The 20,437-nt window shown below is 30.1% G+C and overlaps 1 protein-coding gene across 3 annotated transcripts in view; it reads left to right on the top strand.

Moving 5' to 3' along the window:
- Positions 1 to 19,983, top strand: part of LOC118186492 (uncharacterized) — a 131,323-nt gene extending 111,340 nt beyond the window's left edge. For 2 of the 3 annotated variants that reach the window (XM_085814630.1, XM_085814629.1), the window contains one exon: positions 5,338 to 18,188. In XM_085814630.1, the coding sequence (XP_085670756.1) occupies positions 5,338 to 6,362 (1,025 nt within the window). In that variant the 3' untranslated portion in view covers positions 6,363 to 18,188. Of the gene's footprint in view, positions 1 to 5,337 lie in introns of all 3 variants that reach the window. The other variant, XM_085814631.1, reaches the window with a different exon arrangement.
- Positions 19,984 to 20,437: the final 454 nt, after the last annotated feature.

Here is a 20,437-nt window from a genome sequence, read left to right as displayed (position 1 = left end):
GAAATAAACGTGCATGGAAATAATTTAAATATTTGATACTAAATATTTGTAATGCTTTATTTATGTATGAATTCGTTGGTGACGTGTATAATGTAATAGATGATTTAGAGGTAAAAGTTTTTGGATATTTTATTTATTTTATATGTGGAAATGTTCATATTTGTAAAGGGTAAATACTTTTTCGCGATCATGTAATTTCATATATGTTCTTTTTACCGGGTTTAAAGATTGAGAAAATTGTCATGTATTTTCGTGAAATTTTTCGAATTTATGAGAAAAAAGCAGTGTACATGGATATAGTGAAGAGTGTGCGCAATGTCATTTTTGTGCAATTCTGGGATGTTTTTTTAAGTAAAAATAAGTCGGCGTGTACATGGTTTATGTGTATGTGTTATTTTGAAAAACGCGTAAGGTGTATGGTATTGTGCACTTTTTCTGAATTTTGCAGTGAATATTTGTCATGATTAAGCAGTTTTGTTTGATAAAATTTCTAGCATAAGTGTAATTCGGCTAGTAGATTGTTGGAAGAAGTGTTCAGTAGATAAGAAGAAAAGAAACATGTCTTTACTTCGTGAAGACAAAATGGCGGCAGGGGAAAAAAAAATAGAGCGTTGCTGTGGGGGAGTTGGTCGCCAAATTTTCGCCAAAAAATCGCCAAGTTACCGTAATGTAAAGATCAACCTATTAAACATTTCTTTCAACGCGTGCATGCGCAAAGCATACATTACGCATAGTCAAAATTAGAAAATTGCAACCAGAAAACTATTTGATGTGTACTCGTAATATTTATAATGATGAGGAATTTGATTTAAATCATATCAAAGACGGAGTACATTGAGATGAAATACTACATTTAGTAAGGAATTATAAGCCGAATAAAATAAAAAGATCTGCCCTGAAGATAAGGATAGTGCTAACAGATCAACTTCCAGTTCATTGCCCCCCCCCCCGCGCGTGAAGAGCAGCGTGAAATTGATAAAATATTTCGGAATGATTAGAGAATCAAAGGATATACCTTTATCCATTTTTTGCAGCAATTCCAGTTTTTTTTTTTTTTTTTTTTTTTATGGACATTGGAACATGCTTTCACTTTGTAGATCCTTAGGTAGCTCCAGAATCGGAAATTCTTTTTGAAATAATCGAAAGTTCAAGCTTATTTTTATGAAATTTCCCTAACAATCTGCGAAAAATAATAAGCTGGGTCCAATTAGAAGATTAAGGAACAACGCAATCTGCAACATTAACTGAAATAGATAATTTTAGTTTAGCTTATACCGTCCGTTATACATTAAACACGCATGCTGCATAAACCTATTGTGTGCATGCATATGTGCATGTGTGAAGGTATTATGCGCATGCGTAAATGCATTTACGCATGCACAGAAAGTTTGCAGCTTTGAGGTCCGGATTATCGATCATTCCGGATTATGGACGTTCGGATTAAAGACTTTTGACTGTATTTTATAAATACATTCTTTATTTTAACATTCATTATAGTAAGTTAAACAAAAACTCAAAATTGAATGAGCTCAGAATCATTATACAATTAACTAACTTCATTTCAATTTTCTGGAGATTAAAATGAACTTATTATTTGCAATCATATGTACTTTTACAGAATATTTTCGTTAATAAAAATTATAGCATCAAAGAACAATATGAAAAAAGATAAATATACCAAATCATTCCTTAATGTTGTATTTTTAATATATATTTGGCATTTAGTGACAATTATAGTGATTATATAGTAAAATCCTGTATGCTTGTTATGTAATTATGGGATTCCAAGTCCTATATATTCAGTATGTGGATTAAAAAAATATAAGAACGAGTTCTCTGTCTGAGAAAGTGGTGAATGTTTCTTGTTTCTATAAGTTGCCTTAATATATATCAACTTCAGAATATAAAATTTAGTTTTAACAATCATTGTAGTGAACTAAAATAGTTTTAAAAGTGCAGCTAAGTGTCACCATTGCTAATCTTTCTTCAGTTGAATGACTTTTGCAAAGTGGAATGCAGAAATAAGCAGTAAATTTTCATTTCTAAAGTTAGGAGTTTTAAAAGTACTTAGAAAAATACTCTCACCTATTAATTGAGTCCATTATCAGTTTTATATCTACATAACATATTTTAGGGGCAACTAACATAGATTCACTTTCTTTCAAAGAGGTTGGGGATTTGCGCAGTTGGTTGTTTTTTTTTTTTCCTGATTTTACATCAAGTATACATTGATACAGTTATATCCTAATTTTAGTGTCAATACTTCAAGTTTAAAATTTCTTCAAGTGTTAAGAGAAAATATATATAACTGCGTAGTAATTAATAAAATTTCAAGAATTGTTTAATGTAAATAGTGTTTTAGTGTAGTTTCAAGTATTGTTTTAGTCAAATATGCTCTATTCATTCTGTTGAAATAAGTACTTTTATGTTAAATGAAAAATTGCATCTTATATTGACTTTTGACTTGCTTTAATTTTTTTTTATCTGTATGTATATGCATTCCACTGCAAGAATGGAAGATTGTAGAAAAAGAGTAAATGTTTTATATACACATATATACAATTACAATATATTAACAGTAAAACATAATTTTTGTTATGGGTATTGTGCTGCCTTTCACTGTAAATAATTCCTTTTACCTGAAAGGATTGAATGACAGTCTATTCATCATCTGAAAACTGACAAATCATAAAATCCAACTCAGTTCCTCTATATGGCAAAGGTGTTTGGATGAATACTTAATTATGCATAAAAAAATCTGCCTGAATCAAGATAAATCATAATGCTTGACTATATATTGGCAGTGCAAAATTTGGGGTTTTTAGAAACGGCATAAGTTTTATGAAATTGACATTCTTGTACTTATTTTGGATGCTGCACCAATAACTTTATAATTAGCAATAAAATGTTCTATCATTGCTAAAATTAACTTCTGCTGTCTCGTTTGATTAAAGGCTTGCTCAGTGCTAATGCCTGAATTAACTGTCCTGTATTATACCTTATCATACATATTTAACCTGCATCAAAAAAAGTTAATCATCTATGCTGACTCTCATAGTGCACTGAAAGCATTAGAATCATACCCCGACATTCTCAACCCTGTTACTGTGGAAGTTCTTAAGCTAAATTTAAACTTGTTGAAGCGTGTATCTCAGATTTTGTACTGTTGGGACGGGATATATAGGGATATAAAAGGAAACGAGCTAGCAGACATCACAGCTAAGTCTGCTATTGATATGTGCAGCCAGCTCATTCCATTTAAATATATTTGCAAGATCATCAACAGGGAAGTCCTTAATAAGTGGCAAAGCTTATGGAATGCACAGGTCAACAACAAGCTTAAATCTGTAAAACCCCCAATAGAATACTGGGACACAACTAGAAGTCAGAAAAAGGAGGTCCTTTTAACTCACCTTAGAATAGATCACTGTCGAGCTATGCATAGTTACCTTTCGAAAGCCGAGAGTGAACCTATTTGTTCAAAGTGTAATACTATTTTATCAATCTGCCATATTTTAAAAGAATGCTTATATTTTAAGGAAGTTCATTTAAAATTTTTTAGTATATATGACGTTTCTCTTCACCGCTTGATTAGGAAAGAGGTGAATGTTAACCTTTTTTCATATCTGTAAGAGATTGGATTTTATAATTTAATTTGACTTACTTAGAGCTTTTAGAAAGTTTGCATATTTTAAAGTATGTTACATAGCTAGATTTTAATTAGTTTTTCAAGTATGCATTCATCTTTCATGTCTCAGTCATTCAGCTTTTAAGTTCTTGTCATTGTGATGGTCATATTTTAATAGATTTTATGTGTACATATTCAAAATTAAATTTCTTCATCATATGTCTGGTGCATTATAACCTTTAAGGTTATGTGCCATGGAAAAAACTAATCTAACCTAACCTTGTTTGATTAAAACAATATAGGATTAATCTTAAATTGTGAGTAAAAGTTTAGTGATGATAATAGTTGTAAAAGCAATAATTAGTAGAATACGGTAACTTGTTTCAATACAGAAAGAACAATTGTATTATCGATGCTTTCCAATTATCACAATTGCATCTGTATTTCATTATTGACGTTTCTGAAGTTGTATGGATCCTAGGCTGATGAATTTTTCAGTCTTCTACTGTACATACACTCTGTGATGTGTAAATTAAAAGAAAAAAAATTGAGATATCAAAAACAATAAAGTGTTGGTTGATGATACATCATATTTATAGATATTGTGATGGCATTTATTATACATAAAGCTATATCTGGTCAGCTAAAAGAGCTTTTGTTATGGATATTAACTCATATACTATATTGGCACTATTTCCTGTTTGTACATATAAAACTTGAGTTGACATTTAACCCAGACTTGTTTTTTAGTCTATTGATATTATGCAGGGTAATTAGGCAACACTTTCTATTTTGATCAAAAGCCTCCCTTTTTTTGGTTGAAGGTTTTGAAAACAGTAACACCTGATTTCAAGTGTTAAAGGCATAAGTCCACTGCTAAAGGTAATTAAAAAAAGTACTTTTTGACTATAATCTGAAGAAATACATTGTATTTTTTTTCCTTTGATAAAAAGTATTCACTTTTAAGGGGGGAAAGTATATGTTTACGTCTGAGATTTTAAATATTTGAAATTTTTTTTTTTTTTTTTTTTTGCAAACGATCATATGTGTTCATCTCCTGTTTTTATTCAGTACAAATTTATATTAAGTGTGTAAGATTATGTTAATCTTCATTTAACCGGGGGGGGGGGTAATAATTCATTCAACAATCTGATTAAATCATGAAACTATTATAAGTCTACAAAAATGCATATGAGTTATATTCATTCTGTCATATTGAGATTTCATTGAAATTATCAACTAAAGAGTATAAAATATGAAATTAAACGTAAGCACTGATACAGTGTGGTGTTCTTAGAGCTACTTTGTATAACTTACAAGTAATTACTTAAACCAGCTCATAGATTAATTAATTATTTTAGTTTTTATTTATTATCACATTATAAATCTCTATAAGATGACCATCCAGACATTTAGTAATACTGTTTATGTTATCAGAAATATCAGTTACTTTCAGAGGTGATTTGTACGAAATGTTTCTCCATATTGTGGTTCATAAATTAAAAGTTTTTCTAAATTATGGCTATTGTTGTTATCATATATTAATTTTTAGACATATTTTAAGTTATAAAATTATATAACTAATATATTTTATATTTTAAGTTAAAATATTATATAATCTTATAATTATTAATTATTGTAAGATTTTAAGTTATAAAATGTTTATGTAATATGTCTGATTTCTTTCACATATCTTTTTTATGCAATAGGATTATCCAGCGGCTTCTTGCTACCTCGTAAAGCAAATACATTGCAACGAGTTGGTTCAGCTGTCGGACCTAAACCTCCCACCCCAGTTCGTAGATCATCTTCAATTACATCATCGGCTCAACTGAAGATGAATGAAGGTAGTATTGTTAATAAAAGTGAAATCAACTCTCAAACACTTAGTTCCGGTGCTGGTGAAGTGAGATATTCACCAAACTTAAGAGAATTTAGTAAAAGTAGCTCTGCACTGCCTTCACCTCAAGAAAAATTTGGCCATACATTGAGACATGTAGAAATAAATAATTCCTTTGATAATAGCAGCAGTAGTAGTTCTCCAAATAAAGACTCATCAAGTTCTGAAAATAGCATAGTCACTGATGTATCTGACAGTAGAGCTCGTTTAATACATGACTTAAATTTTGCTCTACAGCATCAACGAAAACCTGGCAACAAGAAACCAAGTCAAAACGAAGCTCCTGTTGTTCCACCGAGACACAGTTCAAAGGAACAGCATTTTCAAAACAGTTCAAAAGCTGATGATCACTGTATGGCAGAAAATGCTTTATATGGACATTGTATGAGAAAAGAAAAATCAAGTCACACATTCAGTGCTAAGCCCGTCTCATCTCAAGATATTCAGCGACAATTTCATCAGAAACCACGTTTAAAAGAATGCCTGTCTCAAGGTGATTTGTTGCAGTGCACTAAAGACTGGGATAGAACTTTTGAACAGAAAAATAGCAATGGGAATGATTTGCCAGATAATGAGAAACTCTTGAAGAGATCTTTCGTTGTAGCTCTAAATGCTAGACTGGCAGAACATCAGCGAATAGAATCACAGGAAGTTGACAAGCAGTGTGCTGCTTCTTGGCAGTTGAAAAATGACAAGAATTACCACTCATGGAATTCTAGCTTCGGCCGGTTACAACCACAGATATGTCGTGAGTCTCTGATGGACCAAATAAAACGTGGGACGCGGCTTCGGAGGGTGACGTGTAACGACCGATCTTCTCCACGAATAGCGTGACGGTTGTACGTGGTTTTCATCTGCCACATGTAGTCTGTGGTTAACTGTTCAGAAATGTAACAAATATGATTATTTGTGACATTTTATGTACATGTGATGAATGTGTGTGAAGTTTTATTGTATTTAATTTCATTGATTCTTACTATATATTTGGGAAATTTCTTTTTCCAGCTACAAGTACAATGTTTTATGTTCCCTGCTGTTTTTGTATTTTGTAATTTAGTAAAAGTTACTAAGTATTGAAGTTTGATGGAGTAATTCCCTTCTTTTGCTCACAATTGTTTGCATTTTTTCTAAAGTTGAAATATAAAAGAGTGTGTATTAGTATCTGACAAAATTCAGCCTTTGCTTGCCAATATTTCAGTTGAAAGGTCTCAGTGTGGTTTGAGAGAGGTTTCTATGGTTTAGGAAAATACTTTCAAACAAACAGGGATCATGTGAAGTTAATCCAATTAATTATTTTTTCCATCTTTTGTAAATCTCTAGTCAGAGGTGTTTAGTTTTAATAGGCAGAAATATGTTAGAGTAGTACAGTAAAGGAATACTGTTGAAGAAATGTAATGCCAATTTCATACTTCAATCTTTGCCTGCTGGAAGTTTATATTCATTTTCTCTGAGTTTAACATTTTTTTTCTTCTTTATCTATTATAGAGCTCAAGAATCATGGAACATTCCTGTTAATAAGGCAGCAGTCATCAATAAACATAGGGAAAAGAGCTGGCAACACTAACTATACATTCACTATGCACTGTTACTCAAAAATGGGATGTGTATAAATGTTTGAGAAACATTTTAAGAATTTTATGAAGTGAATAATTCCATCGAACTAGTTTTGGGTTTTTGAACATGATATTTACCGTGAATAACCACTTTTCCCCAAAGCATTCAGTCACAGATTCTTCAGAATTTAGCAGTTGCCAAATTGTAAAATTCTCCTGGCTTCCTTTGTCAAAATTTCATATAAAAAATGCATCTGGATCAAACATGATTAATCAGAACATATGATACAGTTTCCAATATAAGAGTATTATCATTAGCATACCTGCACACATTTTGGCTGCTGCCTCTTTACAGAAGAGTATCTAAATGTTTTTCTGAAAGGATATTTATTACAAGTACCAGCTTTTCTGTGAATCAATAATGAATTTTCTCACTGAATCCTTGGACAATATTTTATCTTGTTTCTTTAAAATTCCATGTAATGCTGAAATATTTTTAACTTATATATGCCTTACTTCTTTAAAGATTTGTAACTGCAATATGTAATTTTATGAAGCAAGACATTCCCTTATGTTTAGTGGAAAAATTATGTGTTTTGTGAGTGAAAGGAAGCATTTTATTCTTTTAGAGCTTATTAGATGCACAACTAAAGGTTTGACATTCTAGCATTAAGTTCCTTATTCGGTAGAATTCTGATAATTCACAGCCACTTGAATGTGAGTAATTTACTCTGATTTTTGGATGCAAACAAACAAATCTTTGGTTTCTCATAAAATTCATCATGCCAGTTTTTTTTAATACGAATATGTATATGTTGAAGCTATTAGCATTTTCTATACACGTCATACTTGTATTTTTATAGTAAACACAGATTATGAATATTCATAATTTGAATTTTAAATAAGTCCTTACTTCTGGATGAATATTCCATTAACTGAAGAAAATTAAGTTAGTTAAAAGTTAATTTAGCCACTGTTTTTCAAATGTTAAATTCAACTTCAATGCACTTCGTAGACATTTTGTTTACATTCCATACAATAAATAACACTAAGAACAAATATCAATAGATTCTTTATATTAAAAAAAACTGTAGAGATATTATTTGATTACTTGCATTATAAATGGAAGTCATGGTAATGAAGTTTAAAAACAACAGACATTTTTTTAAAAAATAAATCCAAAATTTCAATTCTATTATTTTTTATAAATTGTAGGAAGTGTTATTAAACCTGCACATAAACAGAACATAATGGTAGAATTAGTTTAAGGAATGGGATTTTGTGCACAGTGTATTTAAATTTTCATCTGTTTTTTCTTTCATACTGTTAGTGCTTCTTGAAAAAATTCTGTGTTGTTTGCTCCTTTTCTCTTGTTATATTCCACCCTTTACACTAACATTATTTTCTTTTTATATTAAAATGTATTAAAATAAAATAGTTTAATATCAAATAAATCTGTATTAGATAATTTGTAAGATATGATTTACAGACAATCCAAAAGTTAAGCAAAAATTAGAGAGGGAAGAACGTAGGCAAAACTTGGAAAGACATGACATTATAACCTGCAAAATTTTCTAATCTGCACAGATATTGGTACCAAGGGGTGCAGATTATCAGAATTCTACCGTACTATAAATTTGTATGTTTAAAATAATTTTTCTTGTATTTGAAGTTGTAAACAGAAATTTTGGATTTTATTTATCTAAATTCATTTTGCATTATTAATTGAGTAAGAATATATTTTTTGCATGTAAAGCATAGAATAAATTATGAAAATGATACCAAAAATTTTTGTTTTAAAAGAGTATTCTTAAACATGTATATAATCATGCTAGAGGATTGATTTATTTTATGTTGCTCAATTTGATTAGTTTATCGAATATTTAATTTTTAATTCAATTATGTTTGAATGTGACTATGTGTTGGAATTCAGTTTTCCTCCGTGATTTTCCCCTGTCCTGCCAATGACTGTGTGTGTCTTTGAAAACCACTCCTTGTTGTTTGTGTATAGTAAAAAGCATTAAGTTTCGAGTGCTTTTTGAAAATGTGTGCCCATGTACTTATTTACTTGCATGGTTGAAGCTCACTTTTTTATTGAATTAGCTTTTGTAAATTATCAAAAGAAAATTTTTACCTTTGCATTGCTTTTATTACTAGTATAAAAGATTTTTTTAAATTACATACAGTTTATAATCCGAATTTAATAATAGTAATGCTTACCACTTTGGCTATTGCATGTACTTTTAATACAAGAATTTCAAAGAAATTTTGAGGAACTTTTAAATGTACAGCATATTTTAATACTTTTACTATAAAATTTTGATATTACTGTGAAAATATGTCTTTTTTTATGAATGTTTATAATTAAAATTACAGCAAACACTTTTTTTAATTAATTAAAACAATTCTTTAAATAATCCAGAACTTTATAGAAAATTTATTTTGTTATGGCAGAAATAGATTTGAACAAGACTTTTAAATTTTAAAGAGGAGGTAAAATTTTCTAGTCTTTTCGTTTTTAAATATTTTGAAAAAAAAAAAATTCCCATTTTTTATAGCATTTTTGATAGTTATTTTGTCCTTATATAATAAAGCATGTAAATAAAGCATCTTTTACACATAATGCATGGGAGAGTGCAGAAGTAGGTATATGATAGTTACTATATAAAAATATGCTGATAATTATGATTATTACAGTAACCTTGTTAAGTCGCAATAAGAGTGACAGATTCTAATTAAATACAATTTCTTTTAAATGCTCAAATAGTCACATTGGAGTGTTTACACATTTTATTTTGATTCTCAAAATGTTAATTTCTAGACAAATTCTTGTCTAAAAAATGCTGTAGAACCCCTTTTCCTGAAAAGGAGCATAAAATCTTCATTGCTATGCTATAACCATTATGTGGTATACCTACTTTTGCTTCTTCCTGAAAACTCCTAAAAGTTTTTGTACTTGATATAGTTTCTGATATTTCATATAAAATGTTAATTCATTTTGAAATAATGCAAATTATAAGCATGCCAATATATTTATTTACTATATGAAAGTAAATAATAGTACCCAGTATTGAAATTTATGGTCTAGAAGAATGAATTTTTTTCTAATATCAGTTAACAGTGTTATTATAAAACATTATTAATATTTTTGTGTTAAAATAACCAGTAAATATTATAAAAGAAAAGTAAAAGTGTTATATAAAATACTTTAAATTATCAAATTCATTTCAGTTTACGAAACAAGCCATAAAATTCCTTCCAAAAGTTCCATATCAGTAATGTTTGTAATATATAAAAGCATATGTTAGGCCTACTAAATTGCAGAGATGTAGTGAAGAACTTGACAAATGCATCTTCTTGAAAAATTTAATGCAAAGTTAAATTACTAAACTTGTAACATGTGAAATCAGCTTTATTTTCCCCTTTTAAGAAAGTTGGTTGTCTAAAATTACAGAGTTTTTTTAATATTTACCCAAACTTAAAAGTTGTTACCCTGACTTACAGGAATTTACCCAAGCTTATGATAAAGCTTTTTTCCCACATGCCTTTGTCACTTTTTGTTATATTTCTGCTATGCATTCACCTGATGCAATAGAGAGTTCAAGTGCTATTCAAGTGAACACTGTTATTGTTGACAACATATTATTGTGACAAGTAATGATTTGAAGACTATGGATCTAATTTTACTGATGTTTTGCCATCCACACCTGTACTGACAAACTGTTTAAAGACCAGGTGCATTACTTGTTAATGATTCATGATAGTGTTGCAAGCCTCATTACTTTTCTAATCGCTCTTATATCTTTTTGAAAGTGTAATTTTTATCCTTTATCATAATGAATTTTGTAACATTCCTATAGACTATATCCACATATGATGCTATTAAATAACAAAGCAAAACAATAATTAAACAAAAACCCTGATAAAATAATTTTTATAGTATGTAAAAAAAAATTATTATTTCAAATGAAGAAATTCTAATCGACTATGTCATGTGTATGTCATATTTTTATCAAAAATTAAATGTATATTGATGTGTTATTTATATGATGTATTCATTTTGTTTACTCTTATCATAATATTTGAATGAAAAATGGTTATTGAAATAAAATATCAAGAAAGAAATCAGTAATGTTTTCAACAAAACATCAATTTACTAAATATTACATGGCATAATTTTTAAATATTTTATGCATAATTATAAACCAATAAAATAAGGTAGTGATTTTTGAAATATTTAACGCAGTGGTTTTCAAACTGTCTTCCTTAGAACCATGAGGTATCAAACATTGCTCGTAGAAGTTTCAAGTAAAATGAAGATTTCAAAGAATTTTTTTATGCTACATAAGTGTCAAAACTGTCTAAAATGATTATGATATAATGTTTTTTTTTTATTTCTGTCCTTATTATTACCTAAAATAGTATGTTTATATAAGTAAAATTTTAATAAAATAATGATTTTCATTTTCTGCACAAATTAGAGATTACATTGATATATTTTCAATGCTTTTCTGCTCCTCCTCTGAGGTTGATTGGAGTTTTATAAGGAAACTGTATATTTATGGTTTTATAGGTTTCGGAAAAGGAAATTAAAGTTCTAAGAGTTCTGTAAGTCAATAAAGTTTGAAAACCACTGTTTTAAAGAAGTATCTGCATTAAATTTAGGGCATTATAATATTGTATACTAATAAATGCTTACCATTAAACATTTTGTTTAAGAGCTCATATTAGATAAAGGTTTTTAGATAAAGTATTTGAAAGTATTGTAATTCATCAAAACATCTAATTCCCCTCTTAAACTTTTGAGCAGAAATTTGATCAATATTTCATGATTTAATGACTTTTCCATCTTATAAATAAGGGAACAATGTTAATAATTGTTTAAATGTTAACTACATTGAAATTTTGAAGTATTTTTTATGTGAATACTTATATATATGCCCTTCCTTTTTTGCATACCATAAAAATGCTGCACTCTGCTTTCAGCTTTAGTTTTCACAATCCTATGTGAACTTTACACTCAGTCTTAGAAATTAAATTCCAGAAATGTGTGTGATCAGAATAGGAATAATGTAGTACTAGTTGATATGTAGTAGTTACCTGTACTTAGCTTAGAATTTATGTGATATTAAAGATGGTCATTAAGAGAGGAAGCCCAGGAATCTCTATTCAAATGGATTTGGTTAAGAGAAAATTACCTTATTGTTAATGTTCTGCATGTAAAATTGTTTTTTCTTATGATGGTAGTTATTGAATTATATTGTAGAAATAATGGTAAAATTTAGGTTTTTCTATTTTAACTACTTATCCTTTTTTTTTTAATCCAAAAATAGTAATAACTTTTGAAATATGATTAATAGCAACAGGAGTTTCGTTTTTGAATGTAATATACAAATAATTCTACATACAAAAATCAGGAAAATTTAACTGGTATTTTGTTTTTGAGAAATACTGTACATTTTGATGAACCGATCTGTCCACTTCTAAAAAAATTTAAAATATTTTATCCATGACGTTGCTTAAATTAAAGAAATAAAAATGATTGAAACAGTAATTATAATTCATTTATTGAATAGAATAGAATACTTGATTGGAATAATGGGATATATGCAGTTGTTTTTCTTTATTATTGAAGAAATGCAATAACTTTTTGTAAAATGTATGCATTCTGTGTGTAGTTTAATAATCATTAGCATGCATCAGCATATCTTGTTAAAGTAGATCTGTTAAATATCTCTTAAGAATTCAAAACATTTGGTTAGTAAAAAATTATATGATATAGTGGAAAATTTCTTAATCAAAGGAGAGTTAAAAGAAAAATGGGAAAGTTGAGAACTACTTTCTAAGGACCTTCTGACAGTTGAGAAATGATAATATAGATTTCTGCATTTCATTATAAATTAAAGTTTTTATAATGCTTTTTATGATGTATTTTTTTTTAGTTTTTGTAACTTTGTTACATTCATTTGTAAATTTGTGAATTTTTCCTTGAAAAGATTCATAAATTACATTTAGAAAAAGTTTTAAAAAAATTGACCTTTTCTTAAAAATAAAGCATAACTTTTTTTTAATGTAAGTTTTAAATGAAGCATTGTTGAAAAAGGAATATGGTCGTTAAGAAATGAAATTTTGTTTATTTCAGATAAATTTTTTCGTCAATTTTCAAATCAAAATTGATTGATTAAAATGTTTTTATTTAGAATAATAATAAAATTAATTTAGTTAAAATTGTAATTAAAGTAGTATTATAAAAATAAAAATATATCAATCATATTTTGTAAATTTTTATATTAAGATTAGAAATCAAAAGTTAGGTAAGTAAGAAGCTTTTGTAACGTGCATTTGATTTCAGTTTTTATTTTGTAAAGTTTATCTGTTCTAGGGAATTCTTTATAGTTTTGTAATTCACTTATTATAGAACCTTACATTTAGCTTTAAACTGACATGTAGCTGTCAATGCTGTAAAATTCAAACCTTGTAGAAAAATTCTAGAAATATCTGTAGAAACATTTGATGGAAATTTAATCATGTTAATGTAAATCATTTATCATTATAGTCTTTATGAAAATTTTATGTGGTTTCATAAAAATTACATGCCTGAATGTAATAGTTAAACTCACAATAAGAGAATAGTAGGTAACTTTTAGATAACTATAATAATCATGAGGTGGTATTGATAGCATTTATTCTGGAGCCTTTAATTTCTTGTAGTAGAATTCTTTAGACCAAATAACCCGCAAATGAGATTTTTTAGATGTAGTAGAATTTAGTCTATGTTCATTACTTATATTCTTATTATTAAGATATTTTAAACTAATGCTTATTATTTTTGATATTTCTTGAAAGAAAGAAAGAATGAAAAATTGTTTTTATGTTCGTATATTTCTTGAAATATACGTATATATATTTTTTTTTTGAAAGAAAATATGGAACACATGTATTAACCGATAGCTGCCTATATACCATCTTTTAACGATAAAATATATTTCGGCATCAAGAAAAAAAAACTTTTTTTTTTTTTTTTTAAATTTAAATTCCGACTTTTAAATATTTCACTTGGTTAGGTTTATTTGTTTATGGCAAAGGAAGAATGTCTTTGTGAAATATTTTTTGAGGGCAACTGGTTCATATCCATGTTACACATGTAAAAAACCACGAAAAACCCCCATGCAGCCAGCTGGAATTTTTTAGCAAATAACCATATGGCTGAAAATAATGAATTGCTTCTGCTCCATGTGTTGGTAAATTTAATAAACGCATGATGCAAAATGCAGTAAAACGTAACATGAGACGAATACACGATGTGCTTAGAATTTCGTGCGCGGAAAGGGTTACCAAAAAAAAAAAAAAAAAAAAAGATGCATCGCAGAAATGCTGTTACTCAAATCCATCTGAAGTTGACCTTTTAGTCGAGGTTACATTACTATGTTTCATTTTTCATGATGCCACTGATTAATAGTTTGCTCAAAAGCAACTATTCCTTACTCCATTTGTATCTTCTTTTCTCTAATTTCTGTAGATCCAGTGACGTCACTGAATTTGAGCGTTTGAAAAGAAATTAACCTTTCTTGTCTACTAGCCATAAATTAAATGAAAAGAAAGCTACTTTCCTCAACCTCCATGAGATTTGGTTTGGTTTGGTTTATTTGATTATGGCAAAGCACTCGAAGCCGTACGGTAGGAATCTACCTAAGAGGAGGAATGCCATCATGTAAGGCTTTCTGAGGAAAACTGGCTCTATACACGTTACCCATGGGGTAAATTACGAAAGCGCCCATGCAGCCAGCTTGTTCACGGGAAGTCGAACCCCCGACCGAGCGACCTTTACCGCTCTTCCATTGGTGCCTTACCCTGTCAGAAATCTGATAGGATTCAGAGCAGCTTTAAGGGATGCCGAACGCTGATAAGAATCATAGTCATGGTGGTATTTTGGCAACGTATTGGCTGATACAGAAATAAGGAAAATGCAAATGAAATTTTCAATAAAAAGTAAAATGTTTATCATCTAGTAAGTTCTCACTTTAAGATGACATTTACTAGAATCAATTGTGTTTCTCAAAAGCATAAACAATTTTTTTAAATGTAAAAAAAAAAAAAAAAATTATATTGCGGTGCTACTTTTGTTATAAAAATTTTATTTAATTAGTTCTGTACTATTATGAAAGTTGCAATTGCATTTTTTGTGAAAACTATGAATATTTTCTTGATTTTACTGATATATATTGCAGACACTGATAGAGCTTAGAAATACAAATTGTGCTTACCAAATATGTTCAAATGGTAATCCTAATACAAAAGTACTGACCTAAGACTGTGATATCAATCAAGCCGTTTTCGGAATTTGAAGTCAGACAATTATGTTTAGTAGTTTTGTTGACCAAGACCGGTGACCGTTTTAGAGTGAAAGTACGAGCGTATACTAACTAAGGTAATTTTAACTTTGCGAATACTAACTAAGGTAAAAAATAAATTATGTGAGAGTGATGGAATGTTGAATAAATGAGATTACGTTGTTAACTTCTTTTATATTACATATACTGTGGGTCTGTAAATCAACCATTTCTTTTACGAAAAAGTTCGCAAAGCCTAACTTAAAAAATGGATTATTTGCATAATATGTAGAAACATATTTATTTTTTCATATTAAATAGGTAGATTAGAATGTTTACTGCGCCTTAAAAATGGCTGTTGTATAATTTCGAAGAGATTGTAGCCACCTAAATCTTCAAGCTTTCTGTATACAGTCAAAAGTCGTTAATTCGGACACCCATAATCCGGAATGATCTATAATCCGGACCTCAAAACTACAAACTTTCTGCGCATGCGTCGCGTTGACGCATGCGCATAGGCGTTTACGTGCGCGTGTAAGACCTTTACGGCTGCGAATATGCTTGTGCGCATGCTCATAAAACGCTTACGCATGCGCGTTTAATGCATAACGGACGGTGTAAGCTAAGTTAAAATTATGTAATTCAGTTAATGTTGCAGATTGCGTTGTTCCTTAATCTTCGAATTGGATCCGGCTTATTATTTTTTGCAGACTGTTTTATAAAATTGCAGAGCAATTTTATAAAAGTAAGCTTAAACTTTCGATTATATCAAATAGAATTTCCGATATATATTTGTTAATGTGTAAAGGATCTAAAGCGAAAGTATGTTTCGAAATCCGAAATCTGTTTATCAATTTCACGCTGCTCGGCGGGGGCGCAATGAATTGGAAGTTGATCTGTCAGCACTATCGTTATCTTCAGAGCAGATGTTTTTTATTTTATTTGGCTTATAATTCCTTACTAAATGTAGTATTTCATCTCGATGTGCTCCGTCTTTGATATGATTTAAAACAAGTTCCTCGTTATTATAATTCGCTTCCGGTAGTGAAGAAAGTGACAGAGGTTATTGAAAACGAAAAAATTTCGATTGACAAATTAGTCGGTATACTCGATACAGCAATTATAGGACTCGAACAGCGGAACTTTGTAACTAAACAAGAAATTATGTCTGTTTAATAGAATTAAAGAGAAAGTATTATCACATGAAACGAAGCAACTTAAACAACTTACATTGAAAGAAATGTTTAATAAAGTAAACAAATAAATATTAACCTTTTTCTTTTTGTAAATTTTGATACCCTTTAGATCATAATTGTTCTTTATTTCATAAATTACGGTTTCATATTTTTAATTTTGTAATTTCTGCATGCCATCTTACCAGATTTAAACTGATGATCTACAATCCGGAAAAATCGATAATCCGGAATCGCCGAACTCCCGACGAGTCCGGATTAACGACTTTTGACTGTACTTGGATCGCCCCTTCTTCGTCAGATGTATATTTAGGAGAGTCTCTCCAGAAATTTTTTAAACTCTTACATTACGTTATGCTATCACGTGTTTATCAGCCACATGATTTGTCAAACATTGATATAGCATGAAACATATGACATTTACTATCTTTCATATGGCCTTTTGCTGAGAGCTATTTCTCAGAATATTGCAGTTCGAAATGTCCTTTATGTAAGAAGCATGAATGGAAATTGACAGAGAAGTGGCGAAAATGTATAGTGGTGAACAGGTTCAAATGATCACCACTATACATTTTCTCCAGATGGCGAATTCTTGGATTAGGCTGAAGACGTCTGATGGCTTTTAAGAAGTTAATGACCGCGTAATCTTTGGCAAATGCCGAAACAAATGACCTTTCCATTTCTCTTTTGCGCACACTTTTTGGACGGCAGTGTTCGTAAGAACTGAAGTTAAATGTCCAAATGTCATAGAATGTTGGAAATGTATTTTAGTGCACTTGCAATATAAAATATTATTTACTGGGGAATGTTATCAAATAGCATACCGTTGTATTAAAAATTGCTTATTTTTTAACAGGACGAGCATCGCAATTTTATATTATCGAAGATAACTAAAAGTTCTGGCAACAAATTCTGATTTTTATATGTTGGCAATAAGTCAAAACAGTAATATGCCTCAAAGGTGATTTAAAAAAAAATTCTTGGGTTGGCAAAAAAATCGAGGCACAGGAAAATCTAGAGTGTGGGGTATGAGACGATTATCACCGTTATTTTACTGTAAACATTCTAATTTGTGTACTGAATGTGAAAAATCGTTATTTCTACCTACGTATTACAAAAAGTAATTCCATTTTTGATCGAGTTTCTTGATTTTACATACATCTCTAACTTACAAAATTATACATAATAAATATCTTTTAAGAAGTTAATGACTGCGTTTGTAAGATTAATTTCATATTTTCATTCTTCTTAGTTTTTGTAGAGTACAATCTACGTCTTCAAGAGCAGTATGTACTTTTTCCTTTTGAAAATGGAGATTCCTGAGTTATTTCCTATCTTTGCATCTGCCCAGTATTAGTGTGTGTTCTTTGTAACCGTGTGGTTTTTTTTATATTAGAACTGACAGTTTGAAATTGCCTTTTGCATTGTTGCTCACTGTTTATATTGCATTGTTTTTTTAAATATACAACGACTCTTTTTTATGTAATTTATTATAGATTTTCTATACTTTTAGAGGCACTTTCCTTTTATAATTTTCTTATGGAAATATGTACACCAACTAAATAAATGTGCTTCAAAACTTAATTCTGAGATTATTTATTTACTGATATTGCAACACTATAATTTGTGTGTCATTCATTTTATGGCTGTACTATTCACTTCCAAAAAATACGAGGTGCATCCAAAAAGTAGTGTTATTCGATAATTTTTTTTCTTTTAAAAATTAACACATAGTATCAAGTTATGTGATTATGGAAAACACATTAGGCTATCTGCCTAAAGTTGGATGCTTTTATGGAAAGAATTTTTGAATTTCTGAACTGGCTTGAATCTACATTATAAGTGTCGAAAGAGGGAAAAAGATTGTTAAAGACAAATTTAGCAAAACCCTTCTATTTTAGAACTATACTTTTGTACAAAATTAAGATAATTTTAAGATATTTTTTACGAAAGGTATTAATTGTGCTGGCAAGGGCCGTTCCTAGCGGGGGTGCATGGCGTCAAAGTACGCGGGCGACGAAAATTAGGGGCGGCCGGACTCTGGCGACACCACGCCTGTACTTTAAATTCATGAAAATTCATTGTAAGCACTTGTTAAACAGTTTGTCATATGTAAGTACTTATTGAGTATGAAATAAAAATTTTATTAATCATTGATCATCTTTTTTAAATTTGAGATAGGCAATTTTAGAAGAGTACGCGGGCAGCCAATGGGCCTAGGAACGGCCCTAGTGCTGCTGAAGAATTATTCAAATATTCAGAGTCGAATACATAACCGTACACCTACGTGTCTACGTAGCAGTGATTGTAGAGGGGATGTAAGCGTAAGAGAGGTTTTAGCCGATGTGGTGTGCTCGTACTCCTTCACGACATTAGTCGTGTTTCTCCCGAGAGTTGGGTAAATTTTATAAGGTATCAGGTAAAATGAATAACTACGAGCGTATGGATGACAGAATGAGATGGGGAATGGTAGGTAGATTGGAGGTTGGCCAATCACAAGCGCAGGTGGACTACAGAGGTCAACATCGTCCAGTGTCGTCTGTAATTTGTGAAATAGTTTCAGGACACTATCCGTATCCGGAAGACCGGGACAATGTCGATCAAGGTGCATAATGAAGAATGAGAATCGTTATCTGGCGCTTTATTACGGTGGCACAGGACTGCTACAGCTCTCACGTGAGCTGTATGCTGCCACCTGAATCCGAATTTCATGATGTACAGTTGCCGGAAGCCTTCATGAGATAGGGCTGAAGGTCAGCAGACCCGCTGTTTGCGTCTCGCCCACTGCAAACAAGAGAGTACGTTTAGCATGGTGCGGACAACATGTGCCTTGAAACGCACTTCAGTGGAGCAACTTGCATATGTGGTTAAAGTTACAGATAAGCACTAGATACGGTTACACATACATATAGGGATTAATTAACAGCTATACAGGAACCGGACCAAAATGTCTCCATTTGATGATTTTTCGCCAAATTTGGCGACAAAAATTAGTCGCCAAAACCATAGCCAGCATAGCGATATCTCGCCAGCTTGGCGAGGTAGCCTTTTGCCTCCGTGTTAAACTGCCCCTGTAATCTTATTTTCCCGGCAGAGCTTCGCTTTCATCAGACTTTTCATATTACATTATACAAAAAATACATACCACAGTTTCACATATAATTTCGCTAAAATTATTTATATATATACAAAATTCGTAACATTTAATTTTTCTCTATAATTTAATCTGCTATTAAACATTTGTTAATAATGCTGATTGATTCCTCACCAATATCATCTAACAAAAGAACTTATTTTCCCTCACTCTCGAGAACTGCATTATTTTAAATGTAATTAAAAAAAAAAAAAAAGAAAAAAAAAAAAAAAAGAAAGAAAGAAAGAAAGAAAATCTGAAAGGTTTCAGATTTTAAATTAAGTCCAAAGGGGCATTTTTTTAGCATTTTGTGCGTTACCTTTATTTATTAAGTATGTTCTTCGCACTTAAACCATAAAATTCAGTTCAAGAGCAATATCACAAAACAATTTTAAATTGAGCATATTTTTTAGAATTTCCGATACGCAGTCTCACGCGTTGGAGATAAAAAAAACTTTTTTCTGTACAACGTTGCCATTTCTCGCTTTGAAATCGTTTAGTTTTTTTAATCAAAAATTCGTTGAAGTGTTACAAAACATGAAATCGATAACAAAACAAATTTCAGATTCAAATTAGGGCTTCCACATGCCCATATTCTATGGAAGGCTACGTTAGTCAAATTTTGATGGCTCTAAAATACCGTTGTTTTATCACAACGCGAGAAACATATATACATTTATGCAGATTATTCGTTATTTAA

The sequence above is a fragment of the Stegodyphus dumicola genome, chromosome 4, assembly GCF_044657685.1.
Source record: "Stegodyphus dumicola isolate Sdum_Otavi_A_Nest chromosome 4, ASM4465768v1".
Taxonomy (NCBI): Eukaryota; Metazoa; Arthropoda; class Arachnida; order Araneae; family Eresidae; genus Stegodyphus; species Stegodyphus dumicola.
Note: the sequence above shows the minus strand (reverse complement) of the source record. Positions and strands in the feature narration are given on the sequence as shown.